The following is a 27,303-nucleotide window of genomic DNA, read 5'->3' as shown; positions in this document are numbered from 1 at the left end:
AAGGGTTATGCTTTGCTGAGGACTTCAGATTTTATTCTTTGGAGATAGGGAACCACTGAGTTTTGAGCAAGGGCATGTTGTGTTATTTCTGTGGTAAATTATTCAGGTAAGTATCTGCTGGATGAATTTGAAGTTGTGTCAGTTAGGGTTCATTGCAGGAAACAGAAACCACTCTAGGTATTTTGAGCAGAAAGGGATTTAATATGGGAAATTAGGTATTTATAAAAGTCACTGGGTGGGCTGGAGGAGAAATGAGCCCCTCCCCAGCCTTGGTTTCAAGGTCATAGTCCTGTGATGGCAATCCAGTCAGATGTCAGGAAACTTCTGCCCCTCCAACCACTGCATGTGCCTGAAGTGGTGTCCAGGCAGTGAAGCAGGGAGACTGCTGCAACTACTGACAGCCATCACCACCACCAGAAGAGTGGTCTCTCCCTTTCTTCTGCTTTCCAAATCTCCTGCAAGAGCTTCTCATTGGTGCAACCTAAATCACTTCCAGAACCTAGGGGCATGGTAGTCTGAGAGTTTTCTAGCCCATGCAGTGAGGGGACAGGACAAGGGACACATGTGGAATAGAAGAAGGTAGGAATGTCTGACACAGTAGAGGTTGAGGCTAGACTCAGGGACCAATAAGAGGACTGCTGTGGGAACTGGTGAGATAGGGGTGGATGACTAGCTGTGGGTGGTGGCAGATTAGGGAGGAAATAGGAGAAAGACCTAGGAGGTGTAATCATTGAGCAGGACTGGGTGACTCACTAGTGAGACAGGGTGGAGGATGAGGAGGCATATAGGGGACTCTCAGGCTCTTGGATTGAGACGTCATTCATGGAAATAAGAAATGCAGGAGGGGAGCAGCTTATGAAGCTGTCACTTTAGGGTGGCATCCCCCATGATGGTTGTGATTGGTGCTTAGCAGGCTCTGTGGAACTGGGACGGAGTCATTCCTCTAAAAGCGTATCCATAGGAGGAGGAATGCAGAGCAAAACAAACTTAGGAGATGCAGAGCAAAACAAACTTAGGAGATACAGAGCAAATCAAAGTGTATTCCTGACAGTGAACAACGGGGCCAATATAAGTGTCTCCACAATTTAGGGGATGGGGTGAAATTTCTATTGTACTTTAACTAGATCTGTGTCTGGATTTTAGCACTTCTCAGCCCCAGAAAATTGTGATTGAAAGGGAAAGAGTTTAGAGAGAAACCAGTAAAAAGAGTATGCGTCTCAGAGAAAGGAGCTTTTAGTCATGGGAGCTTGGGCAGTTTGAGTATGGGATGATCAAAGATTGGAATAGAACTGACTGCAAATGCTTTGGACAGATGTGGATGGTGGGGGAAAGGGTTGCTGAAGCCATGGTGTTTGTGGTTGTGGTTTGGTGAGGTGAGGTTAGACTTTTCCTTTAGGATTCTGTTGGCACTGGATGGCTCCTTTTGAAAGTGCCAAGGTCTGTGGAAGTGGAGATTTGGGGTTTGGTTTAGTGACTGTCTTTATGATGGCATGCTCCATAACCTAAATAGAACGACTCCTTTCAAACACTGGAACAATTCTATATTTAGGGTTTTCATTTTGCGTTAGGTAAAAATAGTCACAGAACTGAAGCACGGAATTTATATTGCTTTACGCTCTACATGCCACAGGGGTTCCTGAAGTTGTTATGTACCCATAACTTACTGAAAATATAGTGAAGATATTAGTCTTAATATTCTTTGGGTCTCCCATCCTTATCTCTATTTGTGTATTAGTTCGCTTTATTCTAGCATCCGCCTCTATCATTCTGCCAAAATTACAGCCACAAAAGCCCAGCTGACTTGTCTGCAGGTTTCACCTTGTGGACTCGTCCTTTCTGGAAAAGTTGCCTGCCTTGGCATCTATAGTAGTGTGGAATCCCAGAGTGTTCCTCTTTTTTCTGGTTTTATTGATCTTCATTATTTAAAAAACAAATTTGATCCACGTGAAAAAAAATATAAATATTACACAATAGCAGGATGCACAATTATATAATGCAGTCAAGAGAGGTATCATTAAGAAGGTGACCTATAAGCAAAAATTTGAAGAAGGTGAGAGATTTATCCATGAGGCTATCTCAGGGAAGAATGTTGGGCAGAGCAATGGCTCTTGCAAAGGAACCGAGCTGGGAGCGTGCCTTTGGAGTTGAAGGAGGCCAGTCTGGCTGGAGTGGAGGGAGTGAAGGGAAAATAGGAGGTGACAGCAGTAACAGGTAGGGCCAGATTATATCCATGAATTTCTTTCCTTTTTTTAAAAATAAATGTTTTTATTTATTTATTTATTTATGGCTGCATTGGGTCTTCGTTGCTGCGCACGGGCTTTCTCTAGTTGCGGTGAGCAGGGGCTACTCTTCTTTGCGGTGCGCGGGCCTCTCATGGCGGTGGCTTCTCTTTTGTTGGGCTCTAAGCACACGGGCTTCAGTAGTTGTGGCGCATGGGTTTAGTTGCTCCGTGGCATGTGGGGTCTTCCCAGACCAGGACTCGAACCTGTGTCCTCTGCATTGGCAGGCTGATTCTTAACCACTGTGCCACCAGGGAATTCCCATGAATTTCTGCATTATGTATTTCAAGGTTATTTTGTCCACAATACAAATTTGAAGTACGTCTTGTGGGTGAATTGAACCTTTTATCCTTATCTCACGATCTTCTCTTTTTCTAGAGCTTTTTCTCTTAAAATTTATTTGTTCTGAGCAATAAAAAGGAACAGCCTACAGCAACATGGATGATTCTCAAAAACATTATGCTAAGTGCAAGAAGCCAGACACAAAAAGCTACATTTTATGTGACTCCATTTACATAACATACTGGAAAAGGCACAATTATTGGGACAGAAATCAGCAGTTGTTGGGAATTGGGGGGTGGGAATTGACTGCCAAGGGCACCAAGAAGTTTTGGGGGGCGAGGGAAATGTTTTACGTCTTGACTGTGGTGGTGGTAACACGATTGTATGCGTTTGTTAAAACTCACTGAACTGCACCCTTAAAAAGGGTGAATTTGACTATATGTATTAATAAATATGCCTGAATTTTAAAAATCATTTAAAAAATCTGTTTGGGGGGCTTCCCTGGTGGCGCAGTGGTTGAGAATCCGCCTGCCGATGCAGGGGACACGGGTTCATGCCCCGATCTGGGGCATGAACAACTAGAGATGTTTCACCTGATGATCCCTAAATAGTGAGAAAGATCCCACATGCTGCGGAGCGGCTGGGCCCGTGAGCCATGGCCGCTGAGCCTGCGCATCCGGAGCCTGTGCTCTGCAACGGGAGGGGCCACAACAGTGAGAGGCCCGCGTACCGCAAAAAAAAAAAAAAAAAAAAAAAAAAATCTGTTTGGTTTGACATTAACATAGCTTCCCCAGCTGACTTTTGTTTTGTGTTTTCTCAGCATATTTTTCCCCACACATTTAGTTTCAGCCTTTTGGATGCTTATATATTAGATGGTGTTGCTTGCAACAGCATTTAACGGGATTTTTAACAAATAGTATAAGGTGTGTGGGAGGTTGGGAGAAATAGGTGAAGAGGATTAAGAGGTGCAGACTTCCAGTTATAAAATAAATAAATCATGACGTACGTACGTCATGACGTACGTACGTCATGATGTAAATCGTGACGTATGTACAATGTAGGGAATATAGTCAATAATATTGTAATCACTGTATGGTAACAGATGGTAGCTAGACATTGTGGTGATCAATTCAGAATGTATATAAATGTTGAGCCACTATGTCGTATACCTGAAACTAATGTAATTTATATGACAGCTATATTTCAATTAAAAAAAAGGTTGAAAAAAAACCCAAACCAGTATGATACCTTTTATCTTTAAGCTCTCACAGTTAGTCCATTTATGTTTCTTGTGATTCTCGATATCTTTGGAGTTTGCTAGTTTCTGCTTTATAACAAAGTGAATCAGTTATACATATACATATGTTCCCAATATCTCTTCGCTCTCTTTTTATCTTCTTGCCTTTTAATTGCTATCTGTCCTGCCTTAGTTGTTTCCCTTTGCTAAGCTAACTTTGCACTTTAAGCCTGTGTTTGGCCTGCCTTTTCTTTGTCTTGATGAGTTGAAGGTATCTTTGGCTCACTGATTATTTGATAATGGAGTGTGAAATTCTGCACCTAACAGTGTAAAGAGAACAAGAATTTCTACCCAGGCTCCCTGTCTGAAGATTTTCTGTTTGGACTTGGACTTTACTTGGACTTTTATGGCACATCTATGTGTTGGGTCTACTTTGTGTGCTTATAAATGGCCTTTGAAGGTACAACTTTAAAATGAGAAAACAACAACACTTTTTAACATGAGATTAGCAAAAGTCTAGAATAGGAGATGGTATGAATAATTGTTATTTTGTGAAGGAGAAGGGGAGATGAGGACATGGTTCTTTTTCTTTAAAATTTTACCTTAAAAAAATTTACCTTAAAAAAGGTAAGCAAAAAGCTTTATCTTAAATCACATCATACAATTTTGCTTTACACTTAGAAAAGAATGGTGAACTGGGGACTCCTGAGGAGTTAGTTTTTCCTCTTCCATCTACAGCACTCCTTTTTTTGGAGGTGGGGAGGGGTACAGGGGGAGTGGTGCTGAGTTCTCAGCCAAACTCATCTGGACCTTATGCATCTTTGTGTCCCTACCAGGGCCTAGAATAGTGCTTTGCTGCACGTAGCAGCAGCTCAATAAATCTTTGTTGAGTTGAAAGAGTCTTGTGTTCCTGCTTCTCACTTGCCAGGACTTTGGGGTGGGTCTTCCTACTGGTTTACATTCCTTGGCACCCTGACTCCCTGAGAAGTGACGGTTTCAGGGGCACAGGTTACAGGGAAGACTTTTTATCAGGACGGCCTTGTGCTTTCCAAGGCTTAGCCGGACCACCAAGAATGTGGTGGGTTCCCACTGCCTGCTCCGTCTCTCCTGTTCCTCCTGTTTTTTTCTTCATGATTGATATTTCCACTTTGAACCCTTTTCATGGACTGTTCTTCTCAAATCCTTGCAACTTTTAAGGTTAACTTTGGAATCAGAGATAAGTTGACACATAAATACGACTTGCTTGGAAAAAGAATGTGTAAAGTCCATGTGCCTGAACTCTACCAGGAAAGAGAGTTACTTACTCACCCTCTGAGAACAGTTATGTCCCACATATATATAGCTGTTCAAATCTCCAAGTGATGGTTGAATGTGAGGAATGCGTGTCTCATAAAGGACATTCGGATCATGGAAATGCGCCCCTATGAGATGAGCACTGATTCCATAGGGCATCTCCATCTCTGTATAAGGCCTTCTGACAGAGTGAGGTAGGGTGCTCAGCAAGAATTACCTAGCCGTGTATTTGAAAATTAGTATCTTCTTCTGTGGAAAGTGACATTCATTCATTTGTACTGAGAGTTTTCAACTGCCGTGTAACAAATCACCACAAATTTAGGGCTTAAAACAGCATCATTTGTGAGCTTACAGTTCTGTAGGTCAGAAGACCAGGACACCATAGCTGGCTGACTGGTCTCCTTAGGGTCTCACAAAGCCAAAATCAAGGTGTCAGCAGGGCTGCATGCTTATCTGGAAACTAAGGAAGAATTTGCTTCAAAGCTCATTCGAGTCATTGACTGAGTCATTGTAGGACTGAGTTCCCATTTCCTTGCTGGCTCTCAGTTAGGTCCTTACTCGGCTCCTTAATAAGGCCATCCACATTTCTTCTCATATGTAACTCCCACCCCCCCGACTCATCATCAAGCTGGCAAGGGTGTGTCAGATTTCCCTCGTGCTTTGAATCTCTCTGATTTTCTCTTCTGCCCTCCACTTTTGACAACTGCTGGAGAAAGTGTTCTGCTTTTAGGAGATTATGTCATTAGATTGGACTCATCTGGATGATGTCCCTTTCTTTTTCTTTTTAAAATACATTTATTTTTTTTATTTGGCCACACCGCATGGCAATCCCTACCGGAGATTGAACCTGGGCCCCAGAAGTGAAAGTGCCGAGTCCTAACCACTGGACTACCAGGGAATTCCCTCATGTCCCTTTCTTAAGGTCAGCTGTGCCATATAATATCATAATATTATCATATATTATTATGGTAATATCATGTGCCATATAATAACATAATCAAGGGTGTGATATATCATCATATTCCCTAGTTTTAGGCATTAGGGTGGGGTGTCTTTGGGAGGAGGGGCATTTTAGAAATTCTGCCGACCACAGAAGGTATCTTTCTTAAATCCCATATTTAATCACTTGCCTAGTCTTCACCTGTTGGAGAGCACTTGAAAATTATAGCTAAAACAAAAAAAAACCATGATAAATAAAATTTGGTTGGATTTGAAGATTGTCTTGCAATTTTAGTAATGAGTCTAATGAAATGATTTTTATTTGTAGACCCTTATGCTAGAGAATTTTTTTTTTTTTTTTTTGCGGTACGCGGGCCTCTCACTGTTGTGGCCTCTCCCGTTGCGGAGCACAGGCTCCGGACGCGCAGGCTCAGCGGCCATGGCTCACGGGCCCAGCCGCTCCGCGGCATGTGGGATCTTCCTGGACCGGGGCACGAACCCGTGTCCCCTGCATCAGCAGGCAGACTCTCAACCACTGCACCACCAGGGAAGCCCTAGAGAATGTTTTTACATGATGTTCATGGCTAACCTTTCTGGAAGACACTAACTCTGACACTTCTCAATACCTGGTAGATTGTGGATTCCATCTCTCAGCACGGATTCCATTCTTTAAAAGGGTGGAGGGAGATGGGGAGGTGAGAACTGGTTGCCACGAACATGGGAAGTATTAGAGATTACAGGCCCAAGAGTGCTTTTGTGCTTGAGAGCTTGCTTCTTTTATTCATTCAGCAAATGTTTTTATATGCCTACTCTGGGGCCAAGCACATTCTAGGTGCTGGTTATACAAAGGTACATAAAACAGACAAGGTCCTACCCTCATGGGCCTTGTTGAAGTCAGACATTAAACAGATAAACATATAATCACAAATGGAAGTGCCATAAAGGAGAAGTTTAGAATGCTGTGTGAAAAGAATTCAAGGGAATTTAGTGCAGGCTGGGAGGTGAGGGACATTTAGACTAAGATTTGGATGAGAAGCCAACTGGGTGAAGAGTCCAGAGAAGAGGATGCCAGGCGAGTAGATCAGCAAAGGCTCTGAATTTTCCTTGGGAGGAGTTTCGAGGGAGGTTTGGAGGAATGTCCGTTGAACATATTCTTTTAGGAGCTTACCTCCCTCCTGCTGAATCCCTGCCTTTGCGATTTGTCGTCAGAACACTTAGAAATAACGCCCCGTGTACTGTCATCCCTGGTACCGCAGGGTCCCCTGTGGTCCTTTCAGGTCTGGGGCTGTAGCACAGGGACACTCTGGGCTGGGCCAGGTTCAAACAAGATGTGATGCCGCGAGGAAGAAGGTGGAGATACTTTTCTGGCCCACCTGTAGCAGAAGCTGGAGCTCCGTATTCAGGGTCAGCCCTGTGCAGCTTCCTCCTGTGTGTCAGTGGAGGCTGATGGTCCACCACGCTCGTCTCCTGAGCTGCTAGAGCATCCCATGCCCTTGTACCATCTCAGGACATGGGACAAATTAGGGGCTGCCCTCTGTGTTCAAGGAACCTCAGATCATCCCCTCCTGCCCCGAGTGGGGGTGGGGTAGAACGAGACAGTGACCGCTTCCCCTGGACTTCATCTCTTGTTCAAGTTTGGGAGGGCATTTGAGCGTTCTTTTTAGTGAAGCCCAACATGCAACCTGGAATGAGATGAGGTGAGTCAAAATTTATTGTATTTTCTCTCTTAAAATGAATTTTTTTAGTCTCAGAAAGCTGCCACCATTGAGAAGTTTGCTCTATATTCCAGGTTGGGCAAAAGTAAATCACTTGTCTTTCTGTCACGTAGAATGGACTTGCAGCAGTTTTATTTTTACCTTTCCTGTCATTTCTGAGGCTAGCAGCTAGAGGTAGGGTGTGGAATGGAGCCATAAATTACCCTTGGAATGACTCGAATGGCCCCATTTTTAACTCTAATTGCGCCTTTCCCTTTTCACCTCTCCTTTTTATCCCTCCCCCCCACACTGTCCACATTTGAATGAGAAGGAAGAATTGAGGCGGCTGTAGGTGGGAGCAGGTTTGCTTAGTGACGCCTCTCAGAATGGTGGAAATCGTTTCTTTTCCCATCACCACTTCCCATTTTTTCCCTCCATGCTTCTATTTTAAGTGGCTGGTGTTTTTTTTTTTTTTTTTTTTTTTTTCTTTTTCTGGTTCTTTTACTGGAAACCAGCCCAGCCTCACTCAGTTTTGTTTCCATGCTGCTATTAAAAGACAATGCCCAGTTAAGAGGACTCGGAGGAGGGGCCACCCTCTTGGTTCTAGTCATCCAGGCAAAAATCGATTCCCTGGATTGGAGTGTGAGAAGAGTTTTAAGATTATTAGGCAATTTTTAACTTCTGTACCCATTTTTTGGTTTTTGTTTTTTTTAATTTAAATGGAGGAAAACCCCACTATCAGTAGTTCTACCCTGAAACTTCTCTTTTGCTGAGCTAATGGGCCTGAATTCTGAGGTCAAAGAACCTCCCTTTAGTATCCTGGGCCTCTTACCGAGATAGAAAAGTATGCTTGGCACCCGGTATCCGGTCAGCCACGAATTCTTGACATTTGGGAGAGATGTGTCCCCAGACTTTGATGAATCCCTGTATTTATTAATACAGAGTGTTTGTAGAGTCCAGAGTATTGCCTGAATCACATTCCCATCAAGGTTCTTGTTTTCTGGGTGTTTTATTTTTGAGAGGGGGCTATCCTCACACCATAAGTTACATGCCTTTTTAAAAATTTATTTATTTATTTATTTATGGCTGTGTCGGGTCTTAGCTGTGGCACGCAGGATCTTTCATTGCGGTGCACGGGCTCTTCATTGCCTCATATGGGTTTCTCTCTAGTTGTTGTGCATGGGCTCCAGAGTGTGCGGGCTCAGTAGTTGCAGCACATGGGCTCTCTAGTTGTGGCGCACAGGCTTAGTTGCCCCACGGCATGTGGGATCTTAGTTCCCCGGCCAGGGATCGAACCCTCGTCCCCTGCATTGGAAGGCGGATTCTTAACCACTGGACCACCAGGGAAGTCCCAAGTTACCTGCCTTTTAAAACTTTAATTTTTTCTCACGTGATGAGCTGTTTTTGCAGTGACTGAAGAACACAAATTGCTTTTTAAAATTATGAAGATAGGTTTATGGAGGTATACAATAAAACGCCCCCTATGCAATGTACAGTTTGATAAAAGTATAGCGTCTGGTAAACACTACCATATTCAAGATATTGAAAGCATCTCCCCCAGAAGTTCCCTCATGCCCCTTTATAGACAGCCCCTACTTCTTTCTCCAGCTACTGGCAGCTACTCCAGCTACTACTAATTGCTTCCTTTCCCTACAGTTTTACGTCTTCCTAAATGTCATAAAAATGGATGGATATACTCTGTAGCCTTTTGTGTCTGTCTTCTTCCACTTAGCATAATGCATTTGTGATTCATCTATGTTGTTGCATCATCAGTTGTTCAATCCCTTTATTTACTGAGTAGTATTGCACTGTGTGGATGTACCACAGTCTGTCTGTTCATTCACCAGTTTGGGTTGTTTATGTTTTTGGAAATTATGAATAAAGTCACTATAATTTGCCTACAGGTTTCATGTAAACATTTTCATTTCTCTTGCATAAATACCTAGGCATAGGATTGTTGGTTTGTATGCTAAGTGCATGTTTAACTTTATAAGAAACTGCCAAACTCTTTTCCAAAGTGATGGTGCCACGTTGTGTTCCCCACAGCAGTGTTTGAGAGTCCCAGGTGCTTTGTGTTCTCACCAGTACTGTTACTGTCAGGTTTTTCTGTTTTGTTTTTGTTTGTGTGTGTGTGATTTTTTAGGTTTGTTTTGTTTTCTTTTTACTTTGTCCGTTCTAACAGTTTTGTGGTGGTGCCTCATTGTCATTTTAATTTGTGTTTCCCTAATGACTAATGATGTTGAGCATCTCTCATGTGCTTATTTGCTATTTGTAGATCTTCTCTTTTAAAATCTTTTGATTATTTTTATTGGTTTATTCTTTTTATTATTGAGTTTTGAGAGTTTTTTTTCTAGAAATAAATCCTTTATCAGATAGGTATTTTGCAAATGATTTTTCCCAGTCTAGGGACTGTCTTTTCACTTTCTTGATAGTGTCTTTGGAAGAGCAGGAGTTTTAAATTTTGATGAAGCCACTGACTACTTTTTAAATCTATTTCTTCATAAAAGATATGATAGAGTTATCAATCCCAAATTCTGAGCGACCACCAAATTTGGAATTTCATTTTTTAATTTAGCAAAAACTTTTGTTTTCGTGTCTTGTGAGCCACCACTTTCTTTGACTCTTCATTTTGTTTTCATTTGCATTACTGATGCTAGGGCTGGCTTTTTTTTTTAAACAAAGTTTTGTTTTGTTTAATTACTTCACATAAACTATTACATATGTGATGATCAACAGAGCTGCACTGGGTGACAATGCCAAGTTATCAGGCAGGCACACTCACTAGACAAGTGGCTCTCCCACACACTGGCATTGTAGGGTGTGATGCAAATTTGTTTCTGAGCAGAAGTACAAATCACTGCATTTCCACTAAGATGTAAGCTCCTTGAGATCAGCGACTCTTTCTGTTTTGTTGCTAGCCCTAGAACAGGGCCTAGTGCTCAGAAAATAATGATTGAATGCAATTCTCTGGCCTTCATGCAAGGCAATGAAGGGTGTCCCACAACATTGGAGGCTGTGGCTCTCAGGGTCAGCTGAGGACTGAGGCCAATGCTATGAAGGACAAAGCTTGAATGGCAAGGGACAGCCAAGAGCCCTCTCCTGGGGACCTCACCTGCATCAGTTCTCTTTCTGCAGAGTGGAGAGAGAATCCCAGGGCCCTGACCTTGACTGGCATTCCTTAGGGGGGTCTTAGTTTCTGATCTGAGGGAGGAACTTAGGTAACTTCACACCAGCATTTTGAGAGGCACGTGGTGTAGTGAGAGCTGAATCTCTGTAACTAGGTGACTTAAACCCATTCGTGGAATTTTGCCATTCTGCCTTCTTCTGACTGCCCCAGGGGCTGCATAGCTCCTCCCTCCCGCCCCCAAGATGGTGGAGGGATCAGGCCAAGGTTGAAGTCATTGGCAGAGCCGAAGCCAGGCTGCCTGTGGTGGGGCCCAGCTCATCTCCACCCCATCGCCCCGCTTGTGTCCTGGTACTATTTTGGCTTATGGTGTGTGGTTTCAGCATTTGGGCCAGCTTTTAATAACAACACAGTCCCATCTTTTAAGGGTTGAATGACCTCCCAGAGAGGAAACTGCTGAAGAGAAGATTGTCCTCAAACATTGAGGCCTTCTCTTCCTTCTAAGAGTCTTATTTTAAAGGTAATTCAAGAGGGGAAAAGTGGAAGCTCCAGATTTAGGGCAAGAGAAGAATCTGGGGAAGGGTGTGTGTGGGGGGGTGGGGGGTGGGGTGGGTGGGGGGTGGGTGGGTAGCTGGGTGGCCGTGAGCCACGGGCAGGGAGGTGGCAATTCACACAAAGTGGTCCCAGCTGCCCCTGGTTTACAGGCTAATCCCGGCTCTGCGCTGCTGTCATTAGTGGTTGAACACTTCTGAAAGTATTCTCTCTCAACTCTGACCGCACGCCCCTTTGGGGAAGGGAGGGAGGGGCTAGGAGAGTAATGGGACCCACCCTGTTGTCATGCCCAGCTGCTCTGCAGAGGGACAAGGAGCCCAGGACCTAGAAGGAATCATGGGCCTGTCAGAGCCTGTGCGTGTGACACGAGTGTCACATTTTCTATTCTGCCCCCCTCCCCCGCCCCGTGGCCTGCTGCGCCCAGAGTGGGTGAGCCCTCTGCTGTGGGCTGTGAGTACAAAATCACAGAGGCTTTTTTTCTTTTGTCCTTTTTTTTTTTAATTAATTAATTTATTTTTGGCTGCACTGGGTCTTTGTTGCTGTGTGCAGGCTTTCTCTAGTTGCAGCGAGCGGGGGCTACTCTTCAATGCGGTGCACGGGCTTCTCATTGCAGTGGCTTCTCTTGTTGCGGAGCATGGGCTCTAGGCATGCGGGCTTCACTAGTTGTGTCATGCAGGCTCAGTAGTTGTGGCTTGCGGGCCCAGTTGCTCCACGGCATGTGGGAGCTTCCCAGACCAGGGCTCGAACCCGTGTCCCCTGCATTGGCAGGCAGATTCTCAACCACTGCACCACCAGGGAAGCCCGATGTGGACCATTTTTGAAGTCTTTATTGAATTTCTTACAATATTGTTTCTGTTTTATGTTTGGTTTTTTGGTCCCAAGGCGTGTGGGATCTTAGCTCCCTGACCAGGGATCCAACCTGCACCCCCTGCATTGGAAGGTGAAGTCTTAACCACTGGACCACGAGAGAAGTCCCTATCCACTCTTTTTTAGATTCTTTTCCCATATAGGCCATTACAGAGTATTGAGTTGAGTTCCCTGTGCTATTACACAGTAGGTCCTTATTAGTTATCTATTTTATATATAGTAGTGTGTGTGTGTCAATCCCAGTCTTCCAGTTTATCCCTTCCCCTGCTTATCCCCTGGTAACCATACGTTTATTTTCTACATTTGTGACTATTTCTGGGAGCTTTCTATTAGAGGTCTTTGTCTCGCCATTGACCAAGTGACCAATGAATAGCCTGGAAGGGATTCAGCTTAAGTCCAGGCTTCCCACCCCCAGCCTCCAACCAGAGAGCGTGGGCTCTTGACCTTAGAGCACCTGGATTCGAGTCTTTGCTCCATTGCTCACTTTCTCGGTGTCTGTTTTCACCTGTAAAATGAGCATAATAATAGTAAGCCACCTCTAGGGTTGCCATGTTAAATGAGATAATATATGCAAAGTGCACAGCACACCACAGGTACCTGGAACATAATATTCCAGCTCAATGAATATTAAATTCTTCCATAGTCATTGTTTTCACGTTTATTGTTGGTGGTATTGTCACTGCCCCGAGTCCCGTGGTTGTAAATTGTTCTCTGGATCTCTGTTTCTCTGCCTGGAGAGGGGTGGTCTTTTCTTCACTGGGTAGTACTTAAATCATCTCACTGTTGAAAAGTAGTATATAATGAGTAGGAAGTAGAATAATCTCCTTTGACAAAACTGAGAAAGGCAGGGAAGCTTAGACATTTCCATCAAGTGAACAAAATCAAGCTACGACAGGACTGTGAGGACATGTACTGCCTGTTGCCTTGTGTCCTCTGAAGATGTTAGATAGAGCCTCTGCTGCTGTATTCCACCATTCTCCTTGTGGTACAGATCCTTCTCTGCATTTGTTCCTCATTTACTTGCATGGATGTTGAATCATCTTTTCTAGATAAAACATGTCAACGTACACATTGGTTGAAGTTGTCTAATGCCCCTTGACTTTTATTCCCAAGGCAAGCATGTTTCTAGCCATAGAGAATATGGATTTGGATAAGTTTTGGGCTCTTTTTTGGCTAATGGGAGAAACATGTCATCTGTAGCCTGTTCAGTGATTCTTGTTTATTTCTTACATTCAAGCCCAATAAAAATAATGTGATGGTCACGGGATATTTTGCCGGTTATTTCAGATGTGGGGGAAATTCACTCTGGATTTGTTCACTTCAAATGGAAAAGTTTACCGAAAGTTGCCTTCTGTGCTTTTACCAAGAAGGAAGCTTACATGGGTCTCTCCATTCAGGGCCAGCTTCTGTCGAGTCAAAGACCAGAAGGACTACAGGGCTTATTTCCCATAAATAGCAAGAGAGGGAATACAGTGACTCAGGTGGGGCACACCTCTGTCTTTTTCACAGTGACTTATATCTGTCTGCTTTATATTTTGAACCCCCAGGACACACAGACATTCAGGTGGTTCAGCCAGAACAGCCACGGCAACCGCTGAGCAGAGCCCCGGTACTAGCAGCCGGCAGCATCAGCCCCTCAAGAACCCAAGCCACAGTGGCTTGGCCAATGGCACAGGTGAGTGACAGCACAGAGCACCAGCCCAGACTAAAGCATGGCCTCTAACTTGTTCTCACATGGAGTCGGGACCCTGCCTGCTGTGTCAGGATACAGGGTGGGCGAGAGGAGACTCCCGCACTAAGATGGAATTTGAATCCATCAGTCCTTCCATGACCCGTCTTCTTTTCTCTCTGGCATAGTGTGTACAGCCAAGGTTATTCTCCACATGACTGTGCTCGTCTGAAATCTTCCTCTGTACAGAAATAAAAACTATTGATATTTAAATTCATTTCTTATCAACATCGGATTTCTTTGTGAGGGGGACGATATCTTACACATGACACGTTTTTTCATTTCCTTAATTTAAGGGAATAATCAGACTAGGGAGAAAGAAGGCTAAGGATTGTTGTGAAGAGCTGGCTTAGAGAAGATGGCAGCATTGCTGAGCGGGTTGGGATGCCAGACCAGGAGCAAAGCCCAGCTGCCACTGGGGGGCCTCCTGCGGCTGTTCCATTGAGAGTATTTGTTCCATTTGAGAGTAGATGGCGCTTCCACATCCACATGGAACCTCTCTGCACTTGATCCTGCTTCCCCATAAGTGGGAAGAGAAGGACCTATTTCAGAACAAATCCATTTTTGTCATGTTTTCCTCCTGTCTCATCCGGACAGTGTTGAATTAAAAAGGGGAAAGGACCCCAAAAAAGGTTTTTTTCCTAGACATCTTGAAGATTGTCATATCTTTTGTGACTGCTGGTCATTTGGTAATTTGTCTTAATTTGGGGCAGTTGGGACATGGGCGTTTGCTTTGATAAGCTGTAGGTGGGGGAAACGCAGGTGTTTAATCAGTAAGAGACACCGAAATAATTTTGTAGATGCTTGTGATAACAGAGGTGTGGCAGGAAGGTTGGGAAGTTCAGAGCAGCACAGCTTCTTCACATAAGCGTTACCATGGTACTGTTCCTGCCCTTTGTGTGACAGACTTATTGAGCAGGAGAAGTCGATTGGGATTACTTTCTAATGACTGTTAGTTCTCTTGCAGCACTGCATGAGGGCTGCAGAGCCCCTTTGATAGCTCAGCGTGCCCGGCTCTACTGTTGTCTGTGGCAGACTGCAGGGTGGAGTGGCCTGTGTCCCGCAAGGCTCACTGTGTGTGCAGTGGCCTGACTTTCTCCCTGGAGTTTGGGACCCGCCTGCAGGAATTGAGTTAGTGAGCTCCCCCTGAGCCTTGAGGACGAGGATGAGCTGGAGGTGAGGGGCATAAGCGGTAGCTGTCTCAGCCTGCCTGGTGCTCCTTTGCCAACCACCATGTCCAAGTGCTGGAACTGCCAGTTACAGAAGCCAGGGGTGGCCTGGCTTCCCGTTTGTGTGGTGGGGACAGCGAGGTGGGGGCCGTGGACTGCGTTACAGAATACTGTATGCAGCTCCGCAAGCACCAGTAAACATGTTTCTCTTAAGCAAATAAGTCACTTATGGGAATTCCCTGGTGGTCCAGTGGTTAGGACTCGGCTCTTTCACTGCCAGGGCCCAGATTAAACCCCTGGTCCGGGAACTAAGATCCCACAAACCATGTGGCGTGATGAAAAAAAAAAAAGTCACTCATAGATGAGGGCCGGTGTTCACAAATGGGCAAGGGGAACTGGCTTTGGAACCCGTTGTTTCCTGGATGCCACAGACGTGATACCAGCCACTTTGTTCCTCCAGGGGCCTCCCTCATTGTGATGCTGGTCTCCCCCAGCCATCTCTGCTTGTCTTACAAAAACTATGGGTAGAACTTCCTGGGTTGTCCTGTGGTTGGGACTGCACGCCTCCAATGCAGGGGTCACAGCTTCGATCCTGGGTCGGGGAACTAGGATCCCACATGCTGCGCGGCACAGCCAAAAAAAACCCCAAAAAACAACCCCCCCCAAAAAAAACCACCTATGGGTAAATTGCCTTTCTGTGGTGATGGTCTTTGAGTAACTCTCCTTGGACATTTAAACAGGTCTGTGTTTCCCCTACTCTTATTTTTAGGTACCTTTGTGTATTGTGCTTATCTCCAGGAACATTATGTATTTCAGCAGATGAGGCACGTGCCAGCCACGTGTTCCGAAAGCCAAATATCTGTAACCCCAAACTGCCTTGGAGATGTCTTATGGTGCTGTGTCTGAATGCCCAAACTGTTCCCAAACCTGTCTGTGAAGGACAGTCATTGAATGTTAGGGATTTCTGCCTGTTAAAATACTAAGGCCTTGGCCCCTATCTTGTTTCTCTCCTTTCTGCTCTGATGACGGTTCACATTTGGCTCACAGCCAGCCTGGACTTTGTAGGCTTTTTAATGTCTATCCAAGGGGTACAGAAAGATCTCACCTTTCCTTTGGGGAGCAGACAGAAGCGCCCCTCTTTGGTAGCATAAAACTAGAAGGGGGTTGAGGCTCTGATTGAGGACATCTCCATCCCTGTATGGACATACAGGTGTATGGACATCTCCATATACCGCTGTTCGAACTGCGAGGACCAGTTCCAAAATGGTGGTGGTGGAAAGCCGTGCTTCCAGGAAATGTTTCCAGAGACATACAAGATTTATTTAGCAAGCCTTTTTGGCTGTGCTCTGCAGCTATGCATGAATAAGACATTTGGGGCAAAGACGGAGCTGACTTCCAGGTGTTTTTTTCACATCACAACTGTAAAGTATCCGTTTTTATAAAAAGAAAGTGAATGGCGGTCTGTCTGTATAAATATTATATTTCTGAGTTTTAGAAGTGGTGGAATCAAGGACTAGGCTAATGGTATAGCATTTTATTGAGACTTGTGTGCAATGATTTACTTTCTAATTTTTTCTTGAAAACTTTACCCACCCCCCCCAAAAAAATTACATCTCTCACTCGTTCCTCCCTTAAATGTGATTTCCATGCATGTAAGGTGGGGAGTCACACTGACTGCAGTCAGATTCTGCCCCCGGTGTACAGCATGTGTGTAAGACCCAGGGACTAGTTGGGCCTTAGTTTTCTCATTAATAAAATTAGGACAAGATTATATATCTCATAGCGTTGTTATAAGGAATAAATTATATAAAACATGTAGCATGTTTAGCACAGTGCCTGGGACATAGTAAGCTCTCAGATAGCTTTTGTCTTTATGAATAATTTCATATGGTTATAATTATGCAGCGTGGATAGATATTCTTTTTTCCATTTCATTATTTTTGTTACACGTGTTCATGTATCAGTGGTCTTCTTGTTTACCTTTTTTTAGTGGCCTCATACTATTTCACAGTTAATATGCCATAACTCATATAACCATTTTGCAGTCCTTGTGTATTTCCCTTTTGTAAAACAAAATCCTGATGTAAACATTCTTTGCACACAACTTTGTTTCTTCCAGAATGGAGTTCTTGAGTCAAAGGATGAGAATTTTTAAAATCTAAAGTGTGTTACCAGAGTGCCTTCCAAAAGGTCTGAAATAATCATACATCCCAAGGCACTGTAAAATTTTCCTCATGGCATATGAGGTTTATTTTTCCCTTGACCTTGTAAATACTGGTTTGTCATTTTGCTAACAGGTATTGGGTGCCACCTCATCGTTTAACCTCATTGCATTTCTACAATTATCAGTTGCTTTTCTCTTAAGCGACTTTTTTCATGGTGTTCAGTTTCATGGAGTTATAGATGTTTATTTTAGAGATTTATATAGTCTAAGTACAGGTTTTTAATAAAATTGTGGTAAAATGCTCATAACATAACATTTACCATATAAACCTTTTTTTTTTTTTTTTTTTTTGCTGTACGTGGGCCTCTCACTGTTGTGGCCTCTCCCATTGCGGATCACAGGCTCCGGACGCGCAGGCTCAGCGGCCACGGTTCACGGGCCCAGCCTCTCCGCGGCATGTGGGACTTCCCGGACCGGGGCACGAACCCGTGTCCCCTGCATCGGCAGGCAGACTCTCAACCGCTGCGCCACCAGGGAAGCCCCCATATAAGCCATTTTTTTTTTTTTTTTTTTTTTTTGCTGTACGCGGGCCTCTCACTGTTGTGGCCTCTCCCGTTGCGGAGCACAGGCTCCGGACGCACAGGCTCAGCGGCCATGGCTCACGGGCCCAGCCGCTCCGCGGCATATGGGATCCTCCCAGACCAGGGCACGAACCCGCATCCCCTGCATCGGCAGGCGGACTCTCAACCACTGCGCCACCAGGGAGGCCCAAGCCATTTTTAAGTGTATAATTCAGTAGCATTGAGTACATTCACAGTGTTGTGCAACTTTACCACTATCCATTTCCAGAAACTTTTCATCATCCCAAACTGAAACTCTGTACCTTTTACACAAAAACAGTCTCCCTTCCTCCTACCCCCCAGCCCTATCCCCTGGTAACCTTCGTTCTGCTTTATGTCTGTATGAATTTGTTTATTCTAGGTACCTTTTGTCTCTGGCTTATTTCACTTAGCATAATGTTTTCAAGATTCATCCACGTTGTAGCATGTGTTGGGGTTTCATTCCTTTTTCAGGCTGAATAATATTCTGTTGTATGTTTTTACCATGTTTAATTTATCCATTCATCTGTTGATAGACATTTGGGTTGTGTCCACTCCTTGGCTATTGTGAATGCTGCTGTGAACATGGGTGTCCAAGTATCTGTTTGAGTCTGTTCTTTCAATTCTTTTGGCTGTATACCTTGGAGTAGAGTTGATGGGTCATAGGGTAATTCTATGTTTAGCGTTTGAGGAACCCTCAAACTGTTTTCCAGAACAGCTGTACTGTCTTTTCCCACCAGCAGTGAATGAGCATTCCAATTTTTTAACATCCTTGCCAACACTTGTTTTTTTCTGTTTTTTTTGTTTTGTTTTGGTTTGGTTTTTTTCCCCGTACTAGCCGTCCTAATGGGTGTGAAGTATCTAGGTACAAGTTTTATCTGGTATTTGTATGATTATAAGTTTTCCCACTATATCATTGTTTTGCCCTTTGTCTCATTTTCTGTGGTTTCTGTAGCAAAGGAGTTAAAAACTTAAAAAAAATTGTGCCTGAGCATTTTTTTAATATTTATAATTTTAACTTTTGCTTCAGTAGTGAAAAGATTCTCTCTTGTCTCTAGATGGAATAAATATTTTCTGTTTTACTCTTTTTTCATGTTAAAAATATCCCACTGGAAATTATACTGGTTTATCTGTATCTATACATACATAAATATAATGAAAGTTGGGTTTCAATTAATTTTTCTCTATAGCAGGGTCTTATTATCCTGTAAACATTAATTACTTTTTTTCTTTCTGTGGTTTTACTCAGTGTTTATCACTTACTGTATTCTTGTATGCAGTGAGTATTCATTTCCGGACTCTTTACTTATCCCATTTATTTCAGGTTTTGAGCCAGTCTTGCGTGATTTTGATTATCGACATGTTATAGGATGTTTTTCTAATGTCTGGAAGGGCTAGTCCTACCTTATTGCTTTTTCTCCATGATATTTTTTGATAGTTTATACATTTTCAAAACAAATTTCAGACTTTGAATGCTTAGAAGCGTGGTGGAATGTAAGTGAAAACTGTATGAATCTACATATTGAGCAAGGAAAGATTGAACTTTCCCATCAGGTGACATGGTATGGCTTTATCCATTTTTAAGTTTTTCTTCTTTTTTCCATCTAATTTAATTGATTTTTAAAATATAATCCTCACCCACCCTGTGTCATACTAATTATGAAATATTTTTCTAGTTTTGGTCCGCTCCCTTGAAGAGCTGAGTTGATCGATTGCATTAGAAGGCATTGCTTGGGTTTCACGGATGAGAGATACCAACTGCTTTACCATGTATCATATGTTACGAGCTGATCTTCAGTTTAAAAAGTTTCCATTGTTGGCAGTCGCCTTCTCCATGCCTGAGTGAGGGGGCTGAAAAGACCTGTGTGTCCAGTGAGAGTCTGTGCTACACCACACACACACCTAAAGATCTTGGAACACGCAGTGAGCTGGCAGCCTGTCTAGGATTAAGAAAAAGAATTTCCAATTCCTGATCTTTTTTTGGCCAACTGTGACTAGAGTATGTCTTAGTCCTGAATGAATATCTGATTCAGAAAGTTAGAATGTTTAACCAACATCACAGAGGGAACCTTGTGAAATACCCACAGTTGCAGAAATCAGCCATTTTACCACCTTATCCCATTTACCCTCTCATCTTGGTACCCAGCTTTTCTTTCCCACACAGGAAAGCCATCTAAGCCATCTTCATTTCTCCTCCTCCCACCTCCTTCCATTGTTTTTGTTTAATAGTCTTCTGGATTTAAGTGCTGGTTCTGCTACTTGCTTGGCACCTCTCTGAGTGGTGCCTCTGGGAACCTCAGTTTTACCTTCAGTAAAATGGGAATAATACTACCTTCCTCATGGGGTTATTAGGAGGATAAGTGAGCTAATGAGAATGAACTTGTGAAAAGCAGCATGGGATCCTGGATTGGATCTTGGAGTAGTAAAAGGGCATTAGTGGAAAACCTGGTGAAATCCAAATAAATTCTAGAATTTAATTAATAGTAATATACTAATGTTATTTTTTTAGTTTTGACAAATGTGCCATAGTTCAGCCAGGTAGTAATAGCATGGATGAAGGGCATACTATCTTTGTGCTATCTTTGTAATTTTTCTATAAATTTAAAACTATTCCAAAATTTAAAAAATTTAAAAAGAACCTGCTTTGCAAGTGATAGTGTTACCCAAGTGTGAGGCGGTTTTATTTCAGATATCTTTTGCTAGATTATTAGGCCTCTTAAACAAGTATTTATTCAATCAATATTTATCGAATGCCATTTTGCTAAGTGCTATGACAGTGTGAAGAAGTATGAAGTAAGGTCTCTGCGCTATAGTCTGTTTCAGGGAAAGAAGCTGAAAAGCCCCAGTCAGCCGAGTACCAACACAGCAGATGTCACAGGGGCTGCGAGGTTGAGTAGCCAAGGCCACAGGTGCCGTGGGCTCTGCAAAGGGATCCATCTGGGCTGAAGTGGTGGGGAGAGCCTCTAGGGAAGGAGGGCTGAAGTGAGCAAAGGGGTGGAGACAAGAATGTAGTAGGTAGAGAATGGAAGTAGCAAAAAATGAAGGAAAACAAATTTGCCCTCATTCTCAAGAAGGATGCTGTCTTTTGGGGGAGATAAGTTGTGTATATCAAATAATTATGATTAATAGAGAGCACTGGCTATACTGAATAGAGCTTAAATGTAAAATACAGCAATTTTCTAAGGCATGATGAAATTGTAACTCCTTGTCTTTGTCAATCCAGTTTTTCTCTCTACTTGAAGTCATGGCTCAAGTGTGGCACTCTGTCACTTTTTTACCAGGGTGACCATGACGCAGTAACTGAATTATCTGAACTTTGGTTTCTTCTGACTGTAAGCTGCGATGGTTTGGATTTTACTTCTGAGGTTTCAAGCACTTATTTTCTAAGAACATGTGTGTATATACAGGCACACCTTTGTTTTATCTCTTTTTGCTTTATTGTGCTTCACAGATATTACATTTTTTCTTCTTCTTCTTCTTTTTTTTTTTTTTTTTTACAAATTGAAGGTTTGTGGCAACCCTGCATCAAGCAAGTCTGCCGGCACCATTTTTCCAATAGCATTTGCTCACTTCGTGTCTCTGTGTCATATTTTGGTAACTCTTGCAATGTTTCTTTTTTTCCTTTTTTTTTGGCCATGCCATGTGGCTTGTGGGACCTTAGTTCCCTGACCAGGGATTGAACCTGGGCCCTCGGCAGTGAAAGTGCGGAGTCCTTACCACTGGACCACCAGAGAATTCCCCAGTTCTTGCAATATCTCAAACCCTCCACCAGCAAAAAGATTACGACTCACTCAGATGATGGGTAGCATTTTAGCAATAAAGTATACATTGTATTTTAAGATATCATGCTATTATTGTACACTTAATAGACTGCAATATAGTGTAAACAAAACTTACATGCACTAGAAAACCAAAAAACTTGCTTTATTGCGATATTTGCTTTATTGTAGTGGTCTGGAACCAAACCTGCAATATCTCTGAGGTATGCCCATACACATACACATACAGAGTCTTTGAGAGCAGAGAGTATAAGCATGGACACATAAAGTTTCAATGCTAGGATATCTGGCTTTCACATTCTGTTTCCAAATCTAAACTCGAGAAACCACAAAGCTCTTAAACAGATGAACTACTCTGGTGAATCAAAGGCTCTCGGATAGCTCTGTGGACAGATGCAGTCCTGGTGGGAACCCTTCTAACTAGATTTGCAGCGGCATGAATGGTAAGATCCAAATAGTATTGACTAGGCGGTCTTTTCCACTGGCATGCTACAGGGCTCTGGTTTTGTTCTTTTCCTGGTTGACAATTTCATAAATTTTTTTTTTTTTTTTTTTTTTTTTTGCGGTATGCGGGCCTCTCACTGTTGTGGCCTCTCCCGTTGTGGAGCACAGGCTCCGGATGCGCAGGCTCAGCGGCCATGGCTCACGGGCCTAGTTGCTCCGCGGCATATGGGATCTTCCCGGACCAGGGCACGAACCCGTGTCCCCTGCATCAGCAGGCGGACTCCCAACCACTGCGCCACCAGGGAAGCCCCATAAAAAATTTTTTAATAGGCAGTACATGTATGTTGTCAACACTTTAAAGGTATAAAAGCTGAAACAGTGTAAAGAAAGTCTCCTTCCTATTCTGGACTTCCAGCTTCCCCTTCCCTCCCCAGAGGCAGTCACTGTTGTGTTTCGTATGATTCTTTCCAAGATATTCTTTGAACATACACACACAAATAGTAGCACAATATATATGCTGTTCTGCACTTTCCCACTTATTAATTATCTTAGAATTTTTTCCAAAGAACTTGAAGCCAACTTGAAGATCTTTGGCCCTTCCCTCTTCTGCTAACCCCAGCCAAAGATGGGGACAATTTTAGCTTCAGTAAGAACAATAATCACAAAAGATTGAAATGCTTTAAATATATTTAAATCCAAGAACTCATAATGGTTTTTAAACAGAGCAAAATTTCACTGTTTATTTTTGGAGGACATGAGAGTATCAACTCATTCTTCTGAAAACTGGTAAATGAAAGGAAAGACTCAAGCAATTCTCTTGCCTTTTCTTTACAAACTGAACCTCAGAGTAACCAAATAGTTGATAGGGGAAATTTCTCTTTAGAGGCGTGATAGAATTAGAATATTACTATTTTTCGGTTCTTTTCCAGTTAGTGGATTTAGGCAATAATCATCAATGGCTGCTAACATTGCAAAAGAGAAACGACCAGACATTATGTGCCTCTCCTGATGGGAGTACACACTCCATCTGTGCCACAGACATTGAATATGTACAAAAGTAAAAAGGAATATTACAATGAACCCATCACCCAGCTTTGACTGTTATTGACTCATGGCCATTTTAATTTCACCTGTAGGCCCCCTGACCTCTCTTCTCTGTACCCACCCAAGCTTCCCCCCACCTCCCAATTATTGTATTTAAATTTTTGGTATTGCCCCGCTGCACTCCACAGAGGTTCTAGCAGTTTCTCCTCTTATCAGCTGTATGTGAAAATCCAGTTTTTCTTACATTCTTATCAGTGTGGTTGAATATTTTTCACTCTTGCTAGTGTGATAGGTTAAAAAATGGCATTTCATTATAGCCTTAAATTGCATTTTTTTGTATCATAATTGAGGTTGAGCATCTTTTCGTATGTTTAGGGGTAATTTGTATTTCCTTAACTGTGAAGTGTCTGCATATTTTTTGGTCTTTTTCTTACTTTTTTTTAAATTAATTAATTTATTTTTGGCTGCGTTGGGTTTTCATTGCTGTGTGGGCTTTCTCTAGCTGCGGTGGGGGGGGCTACTCTTCGTCGCTGTGCGTGGGCTTCTCATTGCGGTGGCTTCTCTTGTTGTGGAGCACGGGCTCTAGGCGCATGGGCTTCAGTAGTTGTGACATGTGGGCTCAGTAGTTGTGGCTGTTGGGCTCTAGAGCACAGGCTCAGTAGTTGTGGCGCACAGGCTCAGTTGCTCCACTGCACGTGGGATCCTCCTGGACCAGGGCTCGAACCCGTGTCTCCTGCATTGGTAGGTGGGTTCTTAAGCACTGCGCCACCAGGGAAGTCCCTTTCTTACTGTTTTGTAGAGGCCTTTTTCATATCAAAGAAATTAGCAACTTGTTTATAATATGAATTGATAATAATCTTTCCCAGTTTGTTGTTTTTCTTTTGATTTTAATTTTGCTTATGGTGGTTTTTTGCCATTTAGATTAAAAAAAATTAATAGTTGAATTCATCAATAGTTTATAACTTTTAGATTCTGTCTTTTCCACTTCGAGATTATAAAACTGTTCTCCATTTTCTTTGGTTCCTCTGTGATTTCATTTTTTATGTCAAAATCTCTGATCTATCTGGAATTTATTTTGATGTAAGGAGTGAGGTAAGAATATATCTCAGTTTTTGTCCAGTACACTACCCACTTGTCACAGTGCTGTTTATTGAATAGTCTGTCTTTTCTGCAGGAATTTAAAATGTCACCTTTGTCATATAATAAATTCCTTAATTCCAATGTGTATTTAATTCTGTTTCTGAACTATCTTGTTTATTTAATCGACATCTGCCTATTCATGTATCAGTGCCACATTGTTTTAGTTGCTGTAGCTTTATAATATGGGTTAATTAATACCTTAGAAAACTATCTCCTCCCCTCTCCCCCACCCATGCACACAAGACTCTTCATCTCTAGAATTTTTATGGCTATTCTTCTGTGTTTAGTTTTACTTATACATTTTAGAATGAATTTATTTAGTTCTCATAAAGGTCATGATGGTTTTTTTCATTGGAATTGAGTAAAACTTATAGATTTGCATAAAAATAATTGCCATCTGTTGTGTTTTACTAACTCAGCTGAGATAGACTAGGAATATCAATAAAAATTCTTGCATTTATGTTGAGGAAACATCAGTTGCATAAAATATAGTCATTTATTAAACAACTAATTTAGTCTGTGTGCCAGACAATATTTCATATACTGAAGAGAAAGCAGATTATTTAAATTAATCATAGGTAGTTCCTAGGCTCTTTGCTGTTTGTTAAGATCAAGCTTGGCATCATCTCATGTGAAGAAATTTTAGTTTCAGCTGACCACCAGTGTCACGTTAGCCGACAGGCTCATGTGGTTGCCTCTGAGTTATTATAATCCTGGGCTGCATTAGAGGATGCGCAGAGAGGGAGAAGTAGCGTGTAGTGAGTGAGGGTTCAGGCTCTGGAGGCAGACAGCAGGGGTGTGAATTAGGTGCCCTGTGACCTTGGCAGGTTATTTAACCTCTTCGAGCTTCAGTTTCCTCAACTGTAAAATGGGCTTGTGTATGAGGCTTAAATGAGATAATCCAAAAAGCAATGATGTGTACTTTGGCTGGCGTTCTGGTATTCTATAAATATAACTGGTGTTCTATAAATATAACTAATATCTTTTATATTGGAAATCTGACTCTGCTGGTCTGATGGTATCTCATTTATTATGTTCAGTTCATGATACCATTATTTAGAAATGGGAGGCAATAGAAGAAAATATCTACAAGAGGGCAGCCAGGTCATAAGAAGAGAGTAACCTAGAGACATTAAAGAAATAGTAGGCCTTGTACAGGAATAGAGAGGGTGGATGAGAAACAGGGTGGCCGGATACTTATTTTATATTGCTTGGGGTGTGGGGACTAAAACCATCTAGTGGAATTCAGCTTACCATAAGAAAAATCTTTCTGGCAGCTACATCTGTTCAACAATGGAATGGCTCTGTAGCAAGGTGCTTGTCAGAAGAAATGTTCAATCTGGATAGCCATTTGTTAGGGGAACTGCAAAAAGAGTTTCTGAATTAGGAAGATGAGGCTAAACCAAGGGGTTTTCCTATGAAATTCTAGTGTAAATGTACACATATGCAATCACATATGTAGAAAATTCTCTGTTTATGGCTTATCCATTTTCAAAGAATTTTAATTCTTTGAAACCGCATTTGATCCCTTTCTGAGTGAGAGGATATTGCAGTGCCTTGGGATCCTTGTGAACATGAGTGATCATCAAAGGAATGGAAAAATGAGGAGACTCAGGAATCAGCTTATTTCACTTCTGTCTCTTTGTCTATTGTTACCTTGGAGACAAGTCCCTTCTCTCACAGCCCCATCTTTTCCGTCTAGGGTGTTAATCCTTGCCCCCCACTTTGAGCATGAGTCTTTAAAAGAACAAGCACATTATTGGAAGTTTTCTACCTCTTAGTGTGTATGGAGCTTTTTGAAGGAAGGTGCTATTTGTGCCTAGCAGACAAGTGACAAAGAAAAGTATACAACCCTATAAGCTTGGCTTTGGCCTTGGCCTTGCTCCATGTAGCACTAACATGCTTCCCTGGTACATTATTTTTCCTGCTACTCTTTTATTGCTGTAAACGTAACCATGGCATGTTAGAAAAATTTAGTGAAGTTATATAAAAGAGGTAATATTTAATAATCTATTTATTTCAGCTCCATCTCCCACTTTTCTTCCGGCAGGCCCTCACTGACTTGCTGTCCTTTCCAAAGTTATGTTCTGTAAAACTTTTTGCCGTCACCAGGTAACATGTACAGTCACCTTGTAGGTACTGTGTTACCATGTTAAGTGAGAAACCTGGTGTATATGTGAACACAACGCTGAGTTGATCTCTAAACTACGGTTCCTGTATTTTCAGTGAATGATGAACCCACTGCAGCCACTGACCCTGAAGGACCCTCCGCTGTTGCTGTGGCGTCCCCACCTGCTGTGGCATCGAGTGCGGTCCCCAACCCCGCCACCGCGACTCTCCCTGCCACGGCCACGCCGGAGGAAGGAGAGGAGCCCAGCACTTCGGGCACCCAGCAGCTCCCAGCAGCTGCCCAGGCCCCTGATGCTCTGCCTGCTGGGTGAGTAGCCTTCTATCCCCCAGCAGCACCTCCCTCCCCACCCCCTGAAATAAAAAAACAACTGAGGCTCCTTCACCAGGGCAGAAACAACGTGGTTATTTATTACCTGGTGGCTAGTAGTCTCTGGGGAGGCTGCCATGCATAGGAACAAGGGAGGTGTGGGAGAACTGCTCGTTCTGCATAAATCTTGAAAAGGATCTAAATCATCTAGGGCAGAATCAATGGTACCTTATACCGTGACTTGAAGTGCACAGCTTGACTCAAAGAATGTGGCTTTTATGGAACAAGGAGCTCATTTTGCCCTCCGGCATCACTGGAATTGCCTAGATCCTGCCTAGAAAACAGCTTTTCTCCCTTGCATTTTATCTCAACGGCCCATGGAGGACTTCAGGCTCTGAATATTACTGTATGTTATTCCCATGGCTGGGGCTGACGTTAGCGCGGGCTCCTGGTTTTCTTGGAGCCACCTTTTAGTTCAGAATTAAATCTGATGCTGAAGGCCTTGGATGACAAGAAGACGGCCCCAGCAGG

At 42.9% G+C, this 27,303-nt stretch overlaps 1 protein-coding gene across 2 annotated transcripts in view; it reads left to right on the top strand.

Moving 5' to 3' along the window:
* The window catches only part of WWP2 (WW domain containing E3 ubiquitin protein ligase 2), a 146,307-nt gene that overhangs the window by 69,946 nt on the left and 49,058 nt on the right, over window positions 1-27,303 (top strand). For both annotated transcript variants that reach the window (XM_082607576.1, XM_082607575.1), the window contains exons 7-8: window positions 13,815-13,942; window positions 26,562-26,772. In XM_082607576.1, coding sequence (XP_082463702.1) covers window positions 13,815-13,942; window positions 26,562-26,772 — 339 coding nt within the window. The remainder of the gene's footprint in view (window positions 1-13,814; window positions 13,943-26,561; window positions 26,773-27,303) is intronic.

This window comes from Mesoplodon mirus, assembly GCF_964341445.2.
Source record: "Mesoplodon mirus genome assembly, chromosome: 19".
Lineage (NCBI taxonomy): Eukaryota > Metazoa > Chordata > Mammalia > Artiodactyla > Ziphiidae > Mesoplodon > Mesoplodon mirus.
This window is presented reverse-complemented; position numbering and strand designations above follow the sequence as displayed.